Here is an 18,789-nt window from a genome sequence, read left to right as displayed (position 1 = left end):
CCCTCCAGCCCTCTCCTCGTCCCACCCGCGGCGGGCCCCCCCCGCCCCGCGGGCGCGGGGGCGGGGGCGCCCCCCCCCGCCGCAGCAGTCATGTTCATGCATACACGTTTGACACTATAGTTGTAGTAGAAGCTAACTTGTCTGACCGTGGTTTCACAGATATCGCTGCTCCATTTGTAATGAAAAGTCTTCTACGGTGCACTGTAATATACGTGAACGGAAGTTATGATTTGATACAGATTGCATTGATTGGACAAGATTTACAATAGCTGGGGTAAGTTAACGCGAAGAATATACAATATTTATTAAAATTAAGACTATGTGAGATAATAATATGCCCTTAGACAATTAGCTCAGAGACGGATGCAGTGCGCCTAGTGTTAGAGAGGTGTACTGTAAGACTTTCTTGCGTTCTTTACTATGGGCCCTAATCGCTCGCTATGAAGTAGAGATCGAGTAGAACTGTTCACCCAGATGGCATAGCTTAATATACAAATAGTGATTGTCCAGTAGATTCACCTTATGCAAACCTGTGGAAATGTACAATCTGGGACGAATTATTAATGCAGGTACTTACGAGTAATGTACCAACTTAGAAGGTCAGCGGAAGTGATTTCCAGTGAACGGGTTTGTTAGACCAGCTTGGGAATACGCTCCGCGGACATGTTTCACGAGCCGGGCCGCTCCTAGCTTTTTCTATACTCTAGGCATGATTAATCGAATAATATGTTCTGTATGACGTATGAACGACCTCGATTCCATTCTCTCTCCACGAACATTACAAATTAACTTCTTGTCAGTAATAGTATTGGTAGCTGTGGTTCATTTGGCTTTCTATAAAGGTCTGTATCATCCGGGACAAGTGATAGATAGAAGTGCCCCAACTCTATTAGATGTCGAATCTCAGCGACAAAGTATTACACTTACATACATCCAGCAAGCCAAATATTATTAGTTAAAATGAGGCTTCTTACTCTCATCCCATTGGCCATCGCCTCAATTATCTACACCGTAATGGGTGCTCCGGCAACAGCTACCACTTCGTCCGTGATAACGACAACCAAGATTACACCTTCATACTGGCGTGCGACATTTTCAGATCCTCCATTCAATATCCAGGGCAATAATTTCTTCCGCGCTTTCTATGCACTCGTTGATGAAATTACCAGCGACCCTAACGTCAAGGTTGTTGTTTTCGACTCGAATTCGAAATACTTCTTCTCCACACACGTGGACCTTATAAACACTCTAGACCCCGACTTGTACCCCGGTAACCCCCGATACTGGGATAGCATTACCCGCCTAGCAAAAGCTCCGGTGCTCACAGTAGCTGCCATCAGAGGCCTCACTTACAATGCTGGTGCAGAGATTGCAGCGGTTCTGGATGTTAGATTTGGGAGCAAAGAGAAAGCCGTACTTGCACAGTATGAAGTCGGGTTCGGTGAGTTTTATCAGCCGATTTGACATATTATCTTACTGATGTAATTTTCAAGGCGTAAATCCAGGTGGTGGTGGAATCGAGATGTTGTCCCGCTTGGCTGGACGAAGTCGAGCTCTCGAAGTCGTAATCGGCGCTGACAGTATTGACGCTGAGACCGCTGCTCTCTACGGATGTAAGCTACCAGTTTATTAACGCTCCCATGCCTAATGCTTGAGAGTAATGCTAAATAATATTAGGGATCAATCGTGCAATCCCAGATGATCAATTTGAACAGTTTGTTGACAAGTTTGCTCGCCGAGTAGCTGGCTGGGACCACTCTGCCATAGCTGCAGCGAAGAATCTCATCAATGAGCGCACCGGATTTTCTACAGCAGACCAGCAGATAGAGAGTTTTAACTCATTTTTGAAAGCTGACACTCCAGGTGGCTTGGTAGACAGACGACTGAAAGCTATGGCTGCCGCCGGAATGCAGACCAACTTGAACTTTGAGGAGAATTTTGGTCAAGAGGAGTTGAAATTCGTCGGAAATGGACCGTGGAATGCTTAGATATAGAGAATTCATCCTGATATTTTAATAATGGGATAAGGAGCGTCTAAAAACATCTATCTCAACACTTCCATAGCCTTCAGCCCCAAGCATCATTTGTTCGTAAGATCACTTCTTAAAGAAATCTAGGAATCCTTTGTTATCGCATGCTACAGCAACATCAATAGCCGTTCTTTGTCGTTCATCTTCGGCTAGAGGATCAAGCCCCTTGGAGACCAGAAATTTGAGCCTCGCAGTGATGATGTCGTCTTTACTCTTTGCACCATAACCGTGTTGGAACGATGAGCTCGCCAAGGTATGTAACAGAGTCTCTCCAGCATTATTGCGCACCATGAAATCTGCCCCTGCCTTCTCGTAGATTGCCAGCTGCTCTTGTTCAAAATCCTCGAGCTTGGTTTTATCTACTGGCTGTTGAGGCGGCGCAACTGGAAAGCCCGTTCTTACGAGGAGTTGTTGTGGAAGAAATGCGTTTTGAAAGTTCGTGTTTGGGAAGCTCATGCTTGGGGTGGCTGTACCTGGGAGGACTCTGGTTGGGAATGGGTAGACGGGCCTTGGGACAGGTCTCGTCAGGGGTGTGCTTGAGAAGGGAGCGTTGAAGACACCGAAATGCGAGCTCTGTGGCGCGTCGAAGGCTGAAGGTTCTGAAGAAAACCAATTGAACAATGGCGTGTTACCATTCTTGGTATTGTGTATGTCGATGGGAACGCCCATGTCAAGGAAGCGCTGAAACAATGCATGCTTCGGCCGGTGACCGAGGAAATGTATAGGAAAATTGCCGTCGGCGTCTGGATGCAACGGGTCTGAACCCGCATCTAGCAGAATATCGACAATGCCTTTGCAAGGTGCTTGTTGGTAGAACCCCGAATGTGGACCGCAGAGACCCGGCTGAACGTAGTTGATTGGTAAATTACCTTTGCTATCCTCCTCGTGTATAAGCTCCGGACGCTTGGATAGCATCAGTTTCACCACCTCGTTGTGTTTGCATATTCCATTCGGTTCATGAGACTCGAAGATGTGATGTAGAGCGTTTTTGCCCTCACTATCACGGGCTGACAGATCGGCTCCCAGTTCTACGAGCCTCATAGCAGTCACATCGGCGACGGTTTTGTTCCGGCATGCTGCCATAAGCAATGTCCTGCCTTTACCATCGCGATGTTCCAGGTCGAGAGATTTCCAGTCAATAATGTCTTGGATAAATTTGCTGTTCTCCAACAGTTCGTGAATGACGGTGCAGTCCTCATAGTGATGGCCTTTTGGGGGCTTTTTACCTGACTTGCCATTCTCATTACTGTTGATGGTCTCATTCGTGGATGCCATAGGAGCAAGAGAAGCACCGGTATCCTGAACGGCTTTGTTGAACCTGGCATATAGGTCCACGCCGTGAGAAATAAGCAGTTCCATCATGCGAATGTACTTCGACTTCTTATCATCAGGCTGGGCTGAATTTGCGAAGCTATTACCGAAACCACTACCGAAAACAGGGCCGCGATTTGGGTCATTAACGTAGGTTGCTGTTTTATGATCAACCAGCAGCAACGCGTATAACTCGTCCAATTCAATCATGACGCCTACTCTGATTATTGGGCCAAGCTTGTCTCCTGCAGCATTGGCGTTGCATCTCTTGTTGACATCCATGCCGACTGATATCAGTCGCTCAAATAGCTGAACGTTAAATTCTTCGATTGCAACGAATAAAATTGAGATATCCAATGCTGTTCCCGGTGGTAGGACAACCTGTAGCATTCTGGGATTGCTGCTTCTGACCGCAAGAGTCAGACAGCTTTTGCCCATGTTGTCGCTGGCGTGAATATCTGCGCCGGCACTGACAAGTATCCGAGCTGCTTCTTCTTGGAAAGAAGGCACTCTGGGAGTGTTTCCTGGAATACTCTCCAATGCGATGTGTAGAGGCGTCCGCTTAATCTGATCTTTCAAGTTGACATTGGCTCCATGGCTGACGAGATAAGGAAGTGCCTGATGAACCTGCCACCAGTGGTGACCTCTGGCCAAGATGTGAAGCGCAGTCTCCCCCTCTACTATCTGTCCATCTACCAGGTTAAAGATTTGTGTAGAGGTTTGCGCATTGACATCGGCTTTGAAGGACTCAACGAGTACTTTGACCACCTCCATGTTTGGCATTCTGCTGCTGCATGCGGCAATTAAGAGTGAGCTGATGCTTCGGGGGCCAAAGGGACCTCTTCCCTTTGAAATGCCATTTAGCCACTTTGTGCACCATTTTTTGCTTTCAAAGTTTTTCACAACCTCACCAGTGCATAGCTTCTCGAGGAGCAGTCCATATCCTCCAAGGACCAAACTATGCCACGGGGTACCATTTGCGCGGCTTGCTTCAGTGAAATCCGCACCCTCTCGATGGACCTCTTCGACGCGACTGTACTCTCGTGATATCAAGAACTTGTCAGGTTCAGAGTCATGGCAATGTATATGATTACATTGATGTTCAGGTTCTGGAGGTCCCACCATTGCCTTCGCCTGCTCCCGAAGGCTTGAAAGGGACTCAATATCGCCTTCATATAGCTTTGGATCTAGTCTATTGACCAGAGCCAGGAAGCATCTTATAGTGTAGCCCATTGTTGGGCTCTTGATAAGACTAACGGCTTCTTGAATCTGGTTTCGTCCGGAAGTATCTGTTGTATAAACGTCTAGTCCGTGAGCGACTAACATGTCTAGTATCTCGTCAAGGCGACTTGAAAGATGCTCAGATGGCATTCGGCTTTTATCCTGCGGCTGTTGACTAGTCCAATGCAGAAATGGGCGTGTTTTATCGCCAAGCTTAAGCCCTGCGGCTTGGAGACGATGTTGTCTGTCGCCGGCCGAGCCACAGCCTCTCCAAAGCTCCAGTTCGCTTTCAAATTTGGTACATTCTTGTAGTGGTGTCATACCATCCTTCGCTCGGATGTTAACATCGGCTCCTGATGCGAGTAGAAACGCTACCGCTTCTGGGCGTCCGGATCTGCATGCATAATGCAGAGCTGTTCGTCCACTATTATCCCGATGATTAACGAGAGTTGAGACATTCGAAGAACCATCTTTCTCGACTTCATCGAGAAGCATGCCAACAATGTTTGACTGACAAGTGCGAGCTGCGAGGTGCAATGGAGTCATTCCCTCGAGAGTCACAGCCGCTGCATTCGCCCCAGCTCTGAGGAGTGCGGCGATGTGATACTCGGAGATAGTCGCAGCCAAATGGAGGGGCGTTATGCCATCACTGTCGGCTGGGCTCGGGTTCTTGCAAACACTCAACAAGTAATTGATAGGGTTCTTTTCATATTGGCTGTCAGACGCCTCAGCCTCTATACTGCAGGCGATATGCAGGGGGGTTCTTCCCTGATTGTTTGCTTGATCGGGATCAACTCCACTCTCAGTCAGTAGGCTATATATATCTGGAATTGGCGGACCATTCCTCATATGCCAAGAAGACCGCTGGGCCGAGTAAGACCGAGTGTAAATTGCTTCATGCCACATGGTATTCCCTGCTTCATCTTGGGCAAGCGGACTCACCCCCAGATCTAGGAAGTATTTAAATCGATCGTAAGCATCGCAGCGGGCCGCTTCATGGAGCAAAGTTCGGCCCTTGTCGTCGCGGCAGTCGGTTTTCGCTCCCAGCTCCACAAAGGTCTTGAGATAAATGGTCGATTGGCGATCTTCAGGGTGGAAATATGTGTTTACTCTTTGAAATAAAGGCGTACGGCCATTGTTATCTCGAGCCTCAAGTTCTGCGCCGGATTCCACCAAGAGCTTGATCAAATCCTCTTGCCTTTGCCCATGCTCGCCCTCAATGTGCAATGCCGTTTGACCGCTGTGATTCTTCATATTTGGATCGGCTCCCCGTGCCAAGAGAGCAAGAATGAGATCGCGATTGGTATGTCGACAACCTACGGCGACGTGAAGAGCGCCATTGCCATCATTATCCACGGCATTGCAGTCTGGACCGAAGGATAAGAATTCCAACGAGGTTTCCGGCGACTGAGAAGAGAGAAGACATAAAAGCGGCGTTCTACCATCCGAAGTTCGTCGCTTGTTGATGTCCGCGCCGCCCTCCTCGATGAGTAGACGGACAGCATCTTTGCTGGTGAGATTTCCGTGCAGTGGTGTATCTCCCTTGTCGCACGTTGTGTTTACGTCGGCTCCCGCCTTGACAAGTAGCCGTAGCATGGCAAAAACTGATTCAGATGACACAAAAGCTGAACCCGAGAACAAGCTGTGTAGGGCCGTCTTGCCTTCGAGGTCTGGAACCTCTAGATCGACCCCAACCTCCTGAACTAGCTCGAAACATTTTTGAATCCTGTCCACGCTTGGCCGATTATTCCCTGCAGCACTGGTGGACAGCACGTGAAGGGCTGTAAGCATGCGCTCTGAACCATTGGGATCCAGACCTTTTGCACCATGAACAATGCTGAGGCGCTGATAGAATTTCGGCTCAAGTAAGACATTCGGATTGGCTCCAGCCTTCAGAAGGACTTCTATAGTCTGAGGGTTGACTGCCGAGCAAGCATAGTATAATGCTGTGTGATCGGAAACGAAGGCGTCCACCTCGATGCCTGGGTGTCTCAGGATGCATTCCACAACTTTATCCTGACCAGACTCAGCTGCCAAGTGCAATGCGTTATACACAACACTAATATCATTGAGAAAGGGCAAATATATGGCCACAACTTCTTCATGCCCATTCTTACAGGCATATTGGAGCGGCGTCCGGCCAGTAGACCTGCGCTCGGCATAATGGCCACGTTTGGCCTGAGGATCTGTCCTAGGAGTGAGGGGATCAACCCCAGCAGTCAATAAGATCTGTGTTGCTGCTGCGTGGTTTCGCATTGCAGCTTCGTGTAATGGCGTCAAGCCAGTAGCGTTATATTTGTTTGACTCGGCACCGTGCTGTAGGAGAAGCCTGATTGCTTCCTCATGTCCATGATACGCAGCCCAGTAGACGGGAGTTTCTTCCCTCTCATTGACAACATTGGCGTTGACCTCTGGCCTCTCCAGAAGCTCTCGCATGTAATCCGTCAGATTGAGATAAGCAGCAACATGTAGAGGAGACATGTCATAAAAGTCGCAATTCGGCCACTCTAGACTCAGCCAGACGAGAAGGCGGTTCTCTTGGAGGAAATTGTCCAGTAGTTTATATAGCTCTGGTTGACCTCTGGCCAATAATCCAGCCTTGGTTATGTGTATATGCCAATTGAAGACGGCATACTCGGCAAAAGGGTGTTCTAGCCTTGCATCTTGGTTAAGTCTCCTACGTTTCGACCCCTGATTTCTCATCTTGCTCTTCTCCATAATCTCATAGCTGTCCAGGCACCCTGCATCAAGGTAGGATAGACATGCGAGGGCTAGGCTGAGGTGAGTTTTATCAGATTCGAGCAAACTATACTCATCTGCTGGACGATCCTGAGCAAGAGAGCGTGTTTGGCCCTTGAGAAATTCAGTGAGAGAATGGTGTACAACAGAAACTGTCTCATCTGGAAGAATCTCCAAAAGTGATCCACAGATCGCACGGATAATATCCTTGGCCTCCTTGAGCTCATGTATACCATCCAGTTGACGTGTCACGCTGAGCATTTCTGACATCTCAAGGAGTCGGAGCGGGCGATTTGCGTGAGTCACCCACTGCAGAACTAGGAGCTGCACATGGTGCGGTATACCAGACCTCTGAGAATGTTCTTTCAGAAGAGTAGTGTACATGACATTGAGATTGGCGGGTAGAGTCTCAAGAATATGCTCTATGTTGGCATCCTGTTCCATGATTTGCTCCATGACCAGCTTGGCGTAGAGGAAGATTCCGCCAGCTTTTTCAAGGATTGCTTGCTGGATCCTGTCTTGATCATTTTTAGAAATGCGAGAACTAGCAAGCAGTCGTTGTACATAAACCGCGATATCTTGATCCACTAACTGCTCCTGAAGGCGAATTTGTACCGTCGGATACGGCCTGAGTGGTGTTTCAACTGCAGGTACAGGTCTGCTAGTTATCATCATTCTTATCTTGGGCGGCTGCCAAGATGCGAATTTGGCCAACTCGTGAAGAAACTGGTCATTGCCGAGGTTCATCTCATCCAGAGCGTCTATAACGCAATAGACTTTGGGCACATATGTGCACGCTAGTCGAAGGTCTCTGAACATTTCCGTAATGGACAGCGTCTCGATTGTTCGGCGCTCGTCAAGGTATTCCTTGAGTCTGGCTTGGAGCGGCGGACTGTAGGGTAGAATCTGGACAAGCCAGTCTCGTAGCAGAGCTGTTGGCTCATAATTGGCGCGAATGATCTGTCGGAAGAAGAAATAGAGGACTGGAACGCCTTCCTCTTGCAGTCGCTGAATTGATCTAGAGGCGAAGACAGACTTTCCTGAGCCGGGGATGCCTTTGAGCCAAAGTATTCCCTCGGCTTCCGAATCATGCCATTGCTTGTAGGCATCCGTAGAATAGAGCCAGTCGCCCGTTCCAGCAACATGGGATCTCAGGTGCTTGTAAAATTCTCCATTTACCGCAGCATAGTCAGTTGGACAAAGCCATTGCTTGATTTTGGTGAGAGTCTCGGGCGTCTGAGGCAGGATATTCTCTTCGTTGAAATCGCTCACGTCATCACGGCTCAGCATAACAATGTCACCATTGTCCGCAGCCACGGAATCTCCGGGTGTGATAATTTCAAATGATTGATCCATAATGTATAATATGTTCTGGTAGTCATTGACGTCTAATACTGCAGACCGTTGGTTGGAGTGCTGTTTATGCAGGCAGTATTTAAAGGCAATTGGCAACCCTTGTCCGGACAGATTATTGGTCTTGGAGCCGGTGGTCTGTGCGCTGGAGCCTAATTATCTAATAAGATGTGGAGTCTCAACTTTGAAGTAATAACGTGATTGGGAAGTTGGAGTCTGATATACGAGATTCACGACCAGAAACGGCTGTTGCCGAAGATAACGTCTCGACATTAAGCCAGAATTCGTTGGGGAGAGAGATAATATTTGAAATAAAGTTGACTGTTATTAAGACCATATTTCTATTCACTGCTCAAGATACAGCTCAGTTCTTCTATGTCCTTAGTCTCTATTCTATTTGACCTGTAATGACATGTACATAAAACCCAACGACGCAACGGTCCGTTTCGATATCACTTATTACCTTGTCTACTATCGCATCTACCTCGTCGTGAGATTTGATAATTGTCGATTCAGTCTTATCAAGCGTGCCTTTTAAAATTTGGCGTGCAGCGGCCATGAAAAGTCGTCCAGTGGTTTTACGAAGGTTTTCCGGCAAACCAAAGCTATGATAGATGCTCTCATGACAATTGACATATCCAGATTCTTGAATTTGGCTCAGAAGTCGCATTGGGGCTCTGGAAGATTATCAGGGCTTTTGGACGGTAATAAAAACTGGTTTGAGTTACTCACATAATATCTCTGCCAACAGAGCGGGCGTACTGCACTTCAGCATTGCTCCACAGCGCAAATTCCTTTGTCACGGGCACACATGTAATTCCTGAGTGTCCATAGTCCTCCCACACAAGCCAACCTCCTGGTCGCAGCAGCATCTTTATATTTCGAGCTGCTTCTGCCCATTGGTCGGCTTTGAGGCCAAGTATGAGCATTCGTACATGAATCACATCATACTGCGCCCTCAATCGCTCAGGGAACGGTTTCAGTATGTCGCCGGGAAAAAGTCGAACATTATCAGGTAGCTGGGAAGCTTTGATGAACTTCGATGGGTCGTAATCGTAGCCGTCTAGACGTGCATTGCTGGGTAATTTGGTCGCAAGGTCTCGGAGCCAAATACCAGTGCCAGTAGCAAGATCAGCTATAGCGGGAGGATGGTCAAGCTTCACCAGGTTACCAAAAATGTGAGGCGGCAAAAGATGTTTGGCAACTGGCATCCACATGTTATAATGCTGCTTATGGAGGCGCTGCTCCTCGCCAGCATCAGGACCTCGATTCAGTGTGTATGGGGAGTCCATGCTGGGTCGATTTCTAGAGTATAACGATAAACTGTACTCTCGGTGGTAAGTTATGAAGAAGCAAGTTGAAGAAAGGCCCATGAGTTTGTATTTGTACCTGATTCAGCGGTCCTGAGTAGACAGGAACCTAAAGTTCTTGGATCTTGCTCTACACAGTCAGCCCCCTTCTGGTTAGAGTATCTGGAGTAGCTTTACTCACTAATTAGGGATATCCCAATTTCTGTAATATTGTAGCGCACTGATTTGTCATTCTCACTCTAATCTTATTGTAGCTAATTGTCGTGAGATACACAGAGGGCGATGTCAGGACATTCTAAATACTGATACGATATGTGTTGCAGCAAGTGATAACAGGTGTCAGCGAAGAACATGCTGATGAGCTAACATCACCATGATCTTCGGCTTTTCTCATCTCCACCAGAGATTTTGTCCCAGAGTTGGAAATCGAGGCGGGCGATATTATGCGACTGATGTCCGGCTGATAGGCAATGAGTCGCGCTGAGAGCAGGCACAGACGTAAGCGACCCATTGTTTGTTAGCCGAGATAGCCAGATGAGCTAAAATCTCAAATACAGCGCAGGTGATCATGCCCTGCAGAAGATGCGCGCAATAATGAGGAGTTTGAAGGATACAGAAATAAGTTTGATTCCAAATGTGAAGGCTGTAACCTGTGAAGATGCCATAGTTCTAGCGCTGTGGAACAACCAAAAAGATTCTCAGCTCTGGCTAGTCCGCATATTTGACGCTACTTCGATAGCTACAGAGACGTTATTGAAAGCTGGAGGGGAACTTGTGCTATGGGATTGCGTTATCCCCCGGCTTACATGAGCATTTAGCCCGGGGATCCATCATACTCTTATCTGAGAGTAAATCAGAAGTATCTTAGCACCAAAAGGTCATACTGACCCAATAAACAGTAATCATGCCACTGGGTTTGAGGATTGTGTGCCTTAAGCTCATTATATTATTCATTAAATTTAGCAGGCGGTCTAAGTATGCTGGTACACGGAACTTGAGACAAGTAAATTGTAAAGCTTTATCTGCTACAGTTCCTGTGGTAGTCAATGACAACCCCTGCTTCGTTTCGTTGCACAAAGAGATATTCTATTTCCCTGTTTACTTCTTTTCAATAGCATTTTGAAGCTTTTGAATCCATTCGATTGTATATGCGCTATCCGCGAATTCCATGATGTCCACAATTTCTTGGCCGGCCTCATCGACCTTCATGATCCATACATATTCATTCTGATATTCTCCCAGAACCGTTTCACAGGTGGATTTGAGGTGCAAGGTGATATGACGGGATTTGTCGTCAATTATAGGCTCATAGCCATCCATGAAAGAAAGTTTGAATCCGCTCATGACATTCTTCAGGTTACCGACCCAGGCAGAGTATTCGCTGTTGGTGCGTGGTGGCGCGTCTAGTGATTTTGGTAGGAGGCGGTGCATGCAATTCTCGCTGCGATATCTCACAACGGATTCTGTGGTGAACTCGTTGAAAGCATTTAAGAAAGAGATGGCGAGTTCCATCATACGAGATCGTAGGTCACTCATTTTGGCAAGATTTCGGGTGGGATGTTTTCGAATGCAGGCAACGGTCTGCTAACTCGAGAAATCTTAATACTTAAATAGGTGGGACAATGCATGTGGGACGTTTCAACAACATACCGCTTTCTACGGAGTATAAGCAAAGTAAAAAAAAAAAAGAACTCCGAAAATCTGGTTAAAGCGCGTGTTTTTGTAAGAGAGACGTAAGCTGTGAAGTGGGTTTATTGGACAGCTTCTGATAGATCTCATGAGACATCGGTATTATTGTCGTTTCTGGTATGTGGAGCATAGGTAGTGCTGTCTGTTAAAGATCATATCGCAGTTCTACTGGCTGTACCTATATGGAACAGGCGGCCGTTGGGGAGGGGTTGGGACAGTAATGCGGCCTCGGTGGACCAGTTAGAACCATGTATCATGCTGAGTATGCTCCTCGTTGAAGTCTAGGGGCACAGACTGCTCCGCAGTTGTAGTTTGGATGACACCTTTGGAATGAGAAGGCTGATGATCTCCGTTATCACCGTGACTACTCCATAGTTTGCTTACATCTGGTGTTTGGGGGCCCCTGCTAAAGAAGATCGGAGTAGCGTCGATTCAGCGGGCTAGTGTCCAGCCTGCCAGCCTGTATCTCCCTCGCCCTGTTCCAGCTACCTAGTTATTGGAACTCGCATCCACCCTCACCTCTTAGTTGACAGTCAAAGATATTAAATGGAAAGCCTTGTCTAGCGGCCATCTGTTCTACCCCTGGCGAATTTTCGTTGTTCTATTGGATATAGTCCGAGACTCCACAAGAGCCTGCCACTGGCGGAAGTTGCTAACAAAAGAAGATATTCGATTAGGTGTAGTCAGCCTTGCCGGCTTCTAGAAAGCGTTTGCTCATTGTATTACCCATACGATGCTGTGTTGATATTTCGAAATGATGTGTTCTTTGTATGTATGACATTATTGCCATTTGCCGAATTGTCTTCGCACCTCGACCGTATGTATCAAACGGTATAAGAACAACTGCGAGCATCTCAGTGTGATTCCATTCCTTTATTTACACAAATACGGGCCGACTGCCAAGGATCATCAAGATTGTGGACCTACGTAAGCTGTGAATAGTACTCCGTACTCGTGAAGATTATATACTAGTGCGGAGACGATATCCATGTCATTTACTACTGCTCTTACCTAGCAGAAATTATATGAGAGCTTAGGATGCCGCTTGGTCATGAAATCATATGCTGTTTCGTAAATCTACCATAAAATTTAGGCACGAATCATTACCACGATGGGCCCGTCTAATGTGCAGATGATAAGAGACGCCGCAACTTCGACTCAAAGCACGCCTAATTCGGCAACCATCATCCGACCAGACTTGGAAACCAGTTCTACGACGATGCTATATTTGCTCGCGCGTTATCATGTACGGAAAATTTTATTAACCTAGTATATCATGATAAGATACTGATGAATTGATCAGGTTTTCTACCCTCAGACACAATGGCGAAGGCCTCTCCGGAGTTAGCTTCGCTGGGTGAGAAGATGCTGTCACGAGAGTTTCTCGACATGCATTCAAATACCGAGAGCAATCCGCCATATACTCGACCTCTGGATATCTGGGGCCGTAGAGTCGATCAGGTTGTTACAAGTAGTGGGTGGAAACATTTTCGAGCATTCGCCCAATCTGAGGGGTTAGTTGCAAAGCCTTGTCTAATTCAGCGTATAGTGGTAATGCTAAGCCAACAGATAGACTGACTGCAGTGCCGGAGTTGAGATTTCCTGGTTACGGCAGAGTTGTACAGTTTGCTAAGTGCGTTGTCTATACGTTGGAGCCCCTTATCATCCTCGCTAATACTGGCTAATAGATTTCTTCTATTCTCTTCACTGTCTGGAGGTTGGGGTTCACAGCTTGCGTTGACTCAGGGTGCCAGTACAATGCTTAAAGAGCATCTTGACAGGTCGGGCTTGGACCAAGAGACCCTAGAGGTAATACAATGCGCGTATGACGGTCTAGTGTCTTCAGATCCAAGCAAGGCTTGGACCTCTGGGATATGGGTGACCGAGTTGCCTTCAGGCAGCGATTTCACGGGCCTGACTACGGCTGAACTCCAAACGGATGATGACGGAAACAGGTTTGGAGAGCTGAAGTTAGGTCGCTGGGCTCTCTATGGATCTAAATTCTACGCCTCCGGACCAGATGCCACGGTCACACTTATTCTGGCGAACACCGCGAAAGGACCTTCAGCGTTTCTTGCTCCTCTTCAATTACCAGTACAAGACGAACTTGGAAGAGCCATACAAGTCCCTAATGGCATCAATATACGAGGGCTAAAAAACAAATGCGGAAGCACTCCCGTTGCGGTAGCAGAGGTCGACCTCAGCGGGATGCGAGCCTGGCTGATCGGACAAGAAGGACGTGGCGCGCGTGAAGTACTCACGTTTCTGACAGTTGCCCGTATGTTTGCGTGCGCTGGCACTCTGAGTGCTTGGGGACACAGTCTCAGAGTTGCTCGTGCATTTGCCAAAGTCCGTCGCGTCGGAGGAAAGCCACTGAATGAGTTACCTCTACACATGCATAGTCTGTCCAAGTCTCACGTGACGTATAAGGCCAGACTTATACTGCTGTTATATCTCTCCAGTCTTTTGCAGCTAAACGAGCAGAGGACTGGTGGAGATGAGACATTACTGTTCTGTGTCGGCTCAGGCACCACTGCCGAGGACGTGAAATTGTTATTTCGATGGCTAGTCCCGGCTGCAAAGGCTGTCATATGCCGCGAAACTGTGAACAATATTGGTTTGTGCATGGAATTTCTTGGAGGAATGGGATATATGGAAAATGAAGAAGGCGAGTTCAATATTGCTCGGCTGTATCGAGACATGTCAGCTGGTCCTATTGTAGAAGGAACATCGAATGTTTTGGCAGCTTACGCCATGAGTCTAATAGAAGGTAATACTGACTTGGCCACCTTGGCAGCTATCGATGCGGCTGTCTTTGCTCACCTCAAAAGTCATCAAAACTTGGTCCTCGAAAGGAAACTGATCTTAGAATCCTGGAGTCGATTGAAGCTTGTACTCTCTGACAGCTCGGTTGAACACATAGGAGCGGCAGAGAGCTTTGTGCGACACATCGTTGATCTTATATGCGCCGCTTTATTGATTGCGGACGCGGGAAGAGATGATGATGAAGTGGCATGCGAGTTTGCAAAACGATGGGTCTTGCAAGTGTGCGGTGCAACTGAGCATTACTACATGAAAGTAGAGACTCCGGGAAAGTTATTGTTGGACCAGAGGTTGTGCTATGGAAGCTCATACCAGCGTTAAGCCAGCAGCTGAGCTGACGAAGACACTGCTTGTTTCCGATTAAAACATCTCCTCCAAAAGGATTGCCATAACGCAAACTTTTATTACGCAGGATAAACCAAGCCGGTTATGTTTGTTTCAAGTCAAATTTATGTCTTCGATAACTCAGTACGAGTGCATGCAAAGCCCGAATGCTCATTTCTCCTCGTTGAATACATGAAACACAATATTTCCATCCAAATCCATTCCAAATTTAACTCCCGACATGCTAATTGCAAAAGCCTTACTCCGATTGCGCCATGAGTGTTCATAAGCTTGGTTCTAGCTCCAGCTGTATATCACTAAAAGATTCCCAAAAATTGAAGCATGACGCTTCATCCAAAAGAGTCGTAAGAATATCATCATTGATGTTCGGCAGGGTTGCCGAGTCATCCGCAGGAGTTGCACGAGACAGAGAGGCTCCTCCAGCGGTTGAAGCAACCCCAGTCGGGCTGCCAGAATAATTCGGGTATAATTGGCGTATCGCTTCCAAGAAAACGCCCCGGTACACGGAGGCTGATGTATACGTCTCCTCTAGATCTTCCATTACCATCATGCAAAGCTCCAGCTTGTTTAGGCTGAGGCGTCGAGAAAGAGCATCTGTCGATTTGCAGTTGAGGAGATGCACATGCATAGCCGATACTAGAAGAGAAGGACTGCAGCCGATACAGAAGCTATAATCAGCAATCGCGTGAATGTCATCGCTGAAGTCGCGGGAGAATACACTCACGTCATAGGACAAGCAAACCGAAGAAGCTTGTCTCGTACGATGTTGTCAACAATGGCATTGGAGCGTACAGCTGCTGAATCCATCTTATTTCGCATCTCATTCTGCCATTCGTTTTTTATCGCTGGAGATAGGTCTTCTGGGGCCTTGGCAATGTACGGGCAATAAAATGTGATCAAAATCGCGCTGTGGCCATGTGTAAGAAAACCGTTGAAAGATGATGTGGTGATTGGACTTGGGACTTACTGATAATGCAATTGCAAATGATACAGATAGAAGGATGCGAGGCGACTTTGTTCAATCGCATATCGCTCTGGGAGCTGCATCTGCAAGAGCTTCGCCTCGAGGAGTTCAATCTGACGGAGCGTTGGACTGGGGCCGAAAGGCTGGTAGCACAAAGTGAGAACGTCGCCCAGAAGTTTGCTCAATTCGATCAGGGTGATCCAATAGTGAGCCAGCTGAGAGAAATCTTCTGGGATATATGCGCTGGCAATTGAAGCCGGTATTTGTGTTAGGTCGCTTAGCACATCGGCAGACGAGACCATCGGTGTATTGCAGTCGTTGAGATTGATCCTCAATGGTCTTCCAAGCGTCAAGCTCAACGAGCGATCCCGGAAGAAACAAGTCCACCAGAGACGACGCCAAAGATGCCGCTGGTGGTTTGGAAAAGAAGTGTTGAACTTGACCGAATCTGGGTCTCGATGCAAGCCCAGCATTTGGCAGAGGCTGATTGCAACGCCTATCCAATACCACGGTTGCGAGTGTCCGTCCCACTTTGAGTGCCAGAATCCCATGAGGAGAGCCGATTGTAGGAGGACGACTTTGTCTGTCTCGCCACCATTGTCGTACAAGCACTAAGACGAGCGTGAGAATTGTTTCTTATCCGCAATGACCAACATGGACTGCTCACCTTTGCACGAGAGTACATGGCAGCTTTCATCTCTTTGCGAGAAGAGTAGCCTTCAAGAGTCCATACTCGAGCATCGACAAACTGCGAATGAGAATTAGCTGCAGGCCAACTTATTGAGTAGATGAAGCAAATCAACATCGAAACAACATGGCTTACATTTGCTGCGACAAAGAACATGCTCCATAACAATAGCAAGTTCCATTCACTAGCTTTTCCCGTTTCGTGAAATTTGAGCAACACTGTCGCATCAACTATCGGCATCATGGGATGTACATGGTGAAAGTAGGCACGAAGAAGTTCATTGCAGGTGCTTTTCTGAGGTAAAGTAAAAACTCCCTTGTACTGTAGATATTCACGATCCTGTGCAGATAATGAAATAGGTGCTTCTGGGATGAGAATATGTCTTGCAACGGGTTGCTGTGATGGCGAACAGGCATCGAGAACGGACGTGAACCCCGGTGCCTCTCCTGTTTTTAAGACAAATGTCAGCGTCATCTTGGCCGATGTGACCAACGTCGTTCCATCATCTCATACCAGTATAGAAAGGTCGACCAGCCTGGTTACTCTGTCCCAAGGCTGCTGAGGAGATCTCAGCCCCAATACGCTGGTCATCCGGGCTGCCACGGCTATCAGTGCCAGCAGCAAGGCCGCTATCGTCTGCAATGTTGCTTGAGTCGTTGCCCTGAGGCGAGTAAGATGCTATAGAGCTGGGTCCCTGCTCTGCCGAGGCCTGAGGTAGTGGTTGTGGAACTGTCCTAGATGCGGCAGTTACTGGACGGTTAAGTTCAAATTGAATTGGCGAATGGTTGTGACGGAGACCAGAGGATTGCTTGTGCCGACTACAGCCGCGTTGAATAAGACCAATCAGCTCCTTTCTAAATGCAAGTCATCTCAAATCTCACCTGTTTCGATTGCTCTCTAAGAGGACACACCCGACACCATCTTGAGAGCAGTTTATGCAAGGAATTCCCGTCACCTGGACGCTGCAACGTACTTTACGGCGACGACAATTTTGACACGCAACTGCCGACCGGCGGTGACGAAAAGTAGACATTGCCATTGCTTCTATCGCTGGTTCATTATACGAGTATTGGGAAGACAGGGGAGAAGCCGAGATCATTGCTGAGAAGCTCCCGAAGACCTCGGGAGGCCACATCTCGGTCATCACGTGATATGCCGAGGTTGTTTGCCTCGATCCGCCTTTCTTTCAACTAGAAGCATAAAGAAGCAGGGAGTTTCGGGTTGCAGAGTTTTTGGTTTTTGAGGGTCCCGAGCCTGTTTATTGATCTTAAACTGAGCCATTGGAGACATGAGTTGTCAATATGTGGATAGAGAGTAACGATACACCTTCCGTGATCAGGACAGGTAACCCGCCCGAGCTCCATAGCATGTAAGATTGAGGAGGGTAGCATTCCTTAAGCCTAAACTGACGCACGCCCAACTTATACAGCTCCTATCGACCTATTGGGCGAAGTACATGCGCTAGTCCGGTTGCGTGCTGGAATCCTGCGTATATACGAATATACGAACAGTGCATGAGAGATCTGCAAGGTGTCAGATATAGGATCAGAACTGACATTAGCTTCTCTTCTTCACTATGCTTCAACATTCCACTCCTTCATAGCCGACAAACGAAAAGTCGAGTTTTTCATAATTTACAAGATTGGAAAATGCAGCTGAGACCGTGGTATCAGTAAGACGCAGAAAGGCAGTGTAATTCGCTACATCTCTATACTACAACATGCAGCCTACACTCACAAAAGAGATGAACCAGAGTAGGTGAACTGTATCATACTGCATTTGTACACGCAACTAGCTACATAATCAACTCCTTCAATGTATCTATGTGCTCACTTCATCTAATGTGTGCGCTGCTATTGGCCTGTATTACAACTCTCCGTGAGCAGTGCAGGTGGCTCTAAGCTAGTCACTCCGCCACTTTACAACTAACAAGGCTCGGGAAAAGGGGCAAATATTCGTTCCGATTACCACAAATCTACCAGCCTAAATATCCCCTCCCTAGAGTCTACACGGCCACTAAATACAGAGTCACCCCACGCACAAACACAGAATGAGGCTAGGATAGAAACTCCAGTTTCTAAGAGAACAAGGCTAGAACAAGCATAATGAGCGTAATAATGTTGAATTTCGAGCAATCAATTCACTCATATGCACTACTGTCGAGAATTCAATGGCAATTGTGTTAAATCCGCAACTGTCGGGACTTGAGAGGGACTGGTGTCAACCCACCCCTATTACAGGGCTCCATTACAAACAATACTAAGCTATTTTCTATCTCTGCACGGCTCAATTAACCGATCTCACAATAACAGGGCA

General features: G+C 47.4%; 5 protein-coding genes across 5 annotated transcripts; 2 read left to right on the top strand and 3 right to left on the bottom strand.

Annotated features, from left to right (window-relative positions):
• Positions 1-960: 960 nt before the first annotated feature.
• On the top strand, positions 961-1,988 carry V8C40DRAFT_262088 (enoyl-CoA hydratase/isomerase family protein; the record flags this gene model as incomplete). Its single annotated transcript, XM_083219335.1, has 3 exons — positions 961-1,441; positions 1,494-1,613; positions 1,678-1,988. 3 exons carry the CDS (start codon positions 961-963, stop codon positions 1,986-1,988), a joined length of 912 nt encoding a protein of 303 aa, XP_083078466.1.
• Positions 1,989-2,096: 108 nt separating this feature from the next.
• V8C40DRAFT_282805 (ankyrin repeat-containing domain protein) lies at positions 2,097-9,946 on the bottom strand (the record flags this gene model as incomplete). Its single annotated transcript, XM_083221848.1, has 32 exons — positions 2,097-3,939; positions 3,976-4,208; positions 4,245-4,262; positions 4,296-4,499; positions 4,542-4,610; positions 4,644-4,828; positions 4,865-5,041; positions 5,078-6,020; positions 6,063-6,297; positions 6,331-6,544; positions 6,584-6,592; positions 6,623-6,740; positions 6,774-6,902; positions 6,933-6,989; positions 7,029-7,099; positions 7,142-7,160; positions 7,191-7,213; positions 7,244-7,269; positions 7,303-7,338; positions 7,375-7,415; positions 7,446-7,453; positions 7,490-7,523; positions 7,554-7,652; positions 7,689-7,721; positions 7,761-7,977; positions 8,017-8,027; positions 8,070-8,297; positions 8,334-8,537; positions 8,574-8,806; positions 9,111-9,331; positions 9,387-9,448; positions 9,500-9,946. 32 exons carry the CDS (start codon positions 9,944-9,946, stop codon positions 2,097-2,099), a joined length of 6,447 nt encoding a protein of 2,148 aa, XP_083078465.1.
• A 1,111-nt stretch (positions 9,947-11,057) lies between these two features.
• Positions 11,058-11,500, bottom strand: V8C40DRAFT_282803 (uncharacterized protein; the record flags this gene model as incomplete). Its single annotated transcript, XM_083221847.1, has 1 exon — positions 11,058-11,500. One exon carries the CDS (start codon positions 11,498-11,500, stop codon positions 11,063-11,065), a length of 438 nt encoding a protein of 145 aa, XP_083078464.1. The 3' UTR covers positions 11,058-11,062.
• A 1,476-nt stretch (positions 11,501-12,976) lies between these two features.
• V8C40DRAFT_282802 (uncharacterized protein) lies at positions 12,977-14,797 on the top strand (the record flags this gene model as incomplete). Its single annotated transcript, XM_083221846.1, has 3 exons — positions 12,977-13,167; positions 13,227-13,286; positions 13,342-14,797. The coding sequence occupies 3 exons, from the start codon at positions 12,977-12,979 to the stop codon at positions 14,795-14,797; spliced, it is 1,707 nt and encodes a 568-aa protein (XP_083078463.1).
• A 66-nt stretch (positions 14,798-14,863) lies between these two features.
• On the bottom strand, positions 14,864-17,604 carry V8C40DRAFT_234402 (Zn(II)2Cys6 transcription factor). The gene is made up of 7 exons (XM_083213608.1): positions 17,355-17,604; positions 16,987-17,291; positions 16,609-16,919; positions 16,453-16,533; positions 15,789-16,396; positions 15,546-15,728; positions 14,864-15,471 (listed from the first exon to the last, which is right to left on the bottom strand). The coding sequence occupies exons 1-7, from the start codon at positions 17,570-17,572 to the stop codon at positions 15,084-15,086; spliced, it is 2,094 nt and encodes a 697-aa protein (XP_083078462.1). The 5' UTR covers positions 17,573-17,604; the 3' UTR covers positions 14,864-15,083.
• Positions 17,605-18,789: the final 1,185 nt, after the last annotated feature.

The sequence above is a fragment of the Trichoderma camerunense genome, assembly GCF_050948025.1.
Source record: "Trichoderma camerunense strain CBS 138272 chromosome Unknown V8C40scaffold_2, whole genome shotgun sequence".
Taxonomy (NCBI): domain Eukaryota; kingdom Fungi; phylum Ascomycota; class Sordariomycetes; order Hypocreales; family Hypocreaceae; genus Trichoderma; species Trichoderma camerunense.
Note: the sequence above shows the minus strand (reverse complement) of the source record. Positions and strands in the feature narration are given on the sequence as shown.

Coding starts and splice junctions, on each gene's coding strand:
- V8C40DRAFT_234402 (XM_083213608.1), bottom strand. CDS start 17,572: ATGATCTCGGCTTCTCCCCTGTCTTCCCAATACTCGTATAATGAACCA. Junction 16,534..16,608: donor TGTTCTTTGTCGCAGCAAAT/GTAAGCCATGTT, acceptor TCTCATTCGCAG/TTTGTCGATGCTCGAGTATG. Junction 15,729..15,788: donor CATTTGCAATTGCATTATCA/GTAAGTCCCAAG, acceptor ACATGGCCACAG/CGCGATTTTGATCACATTTT.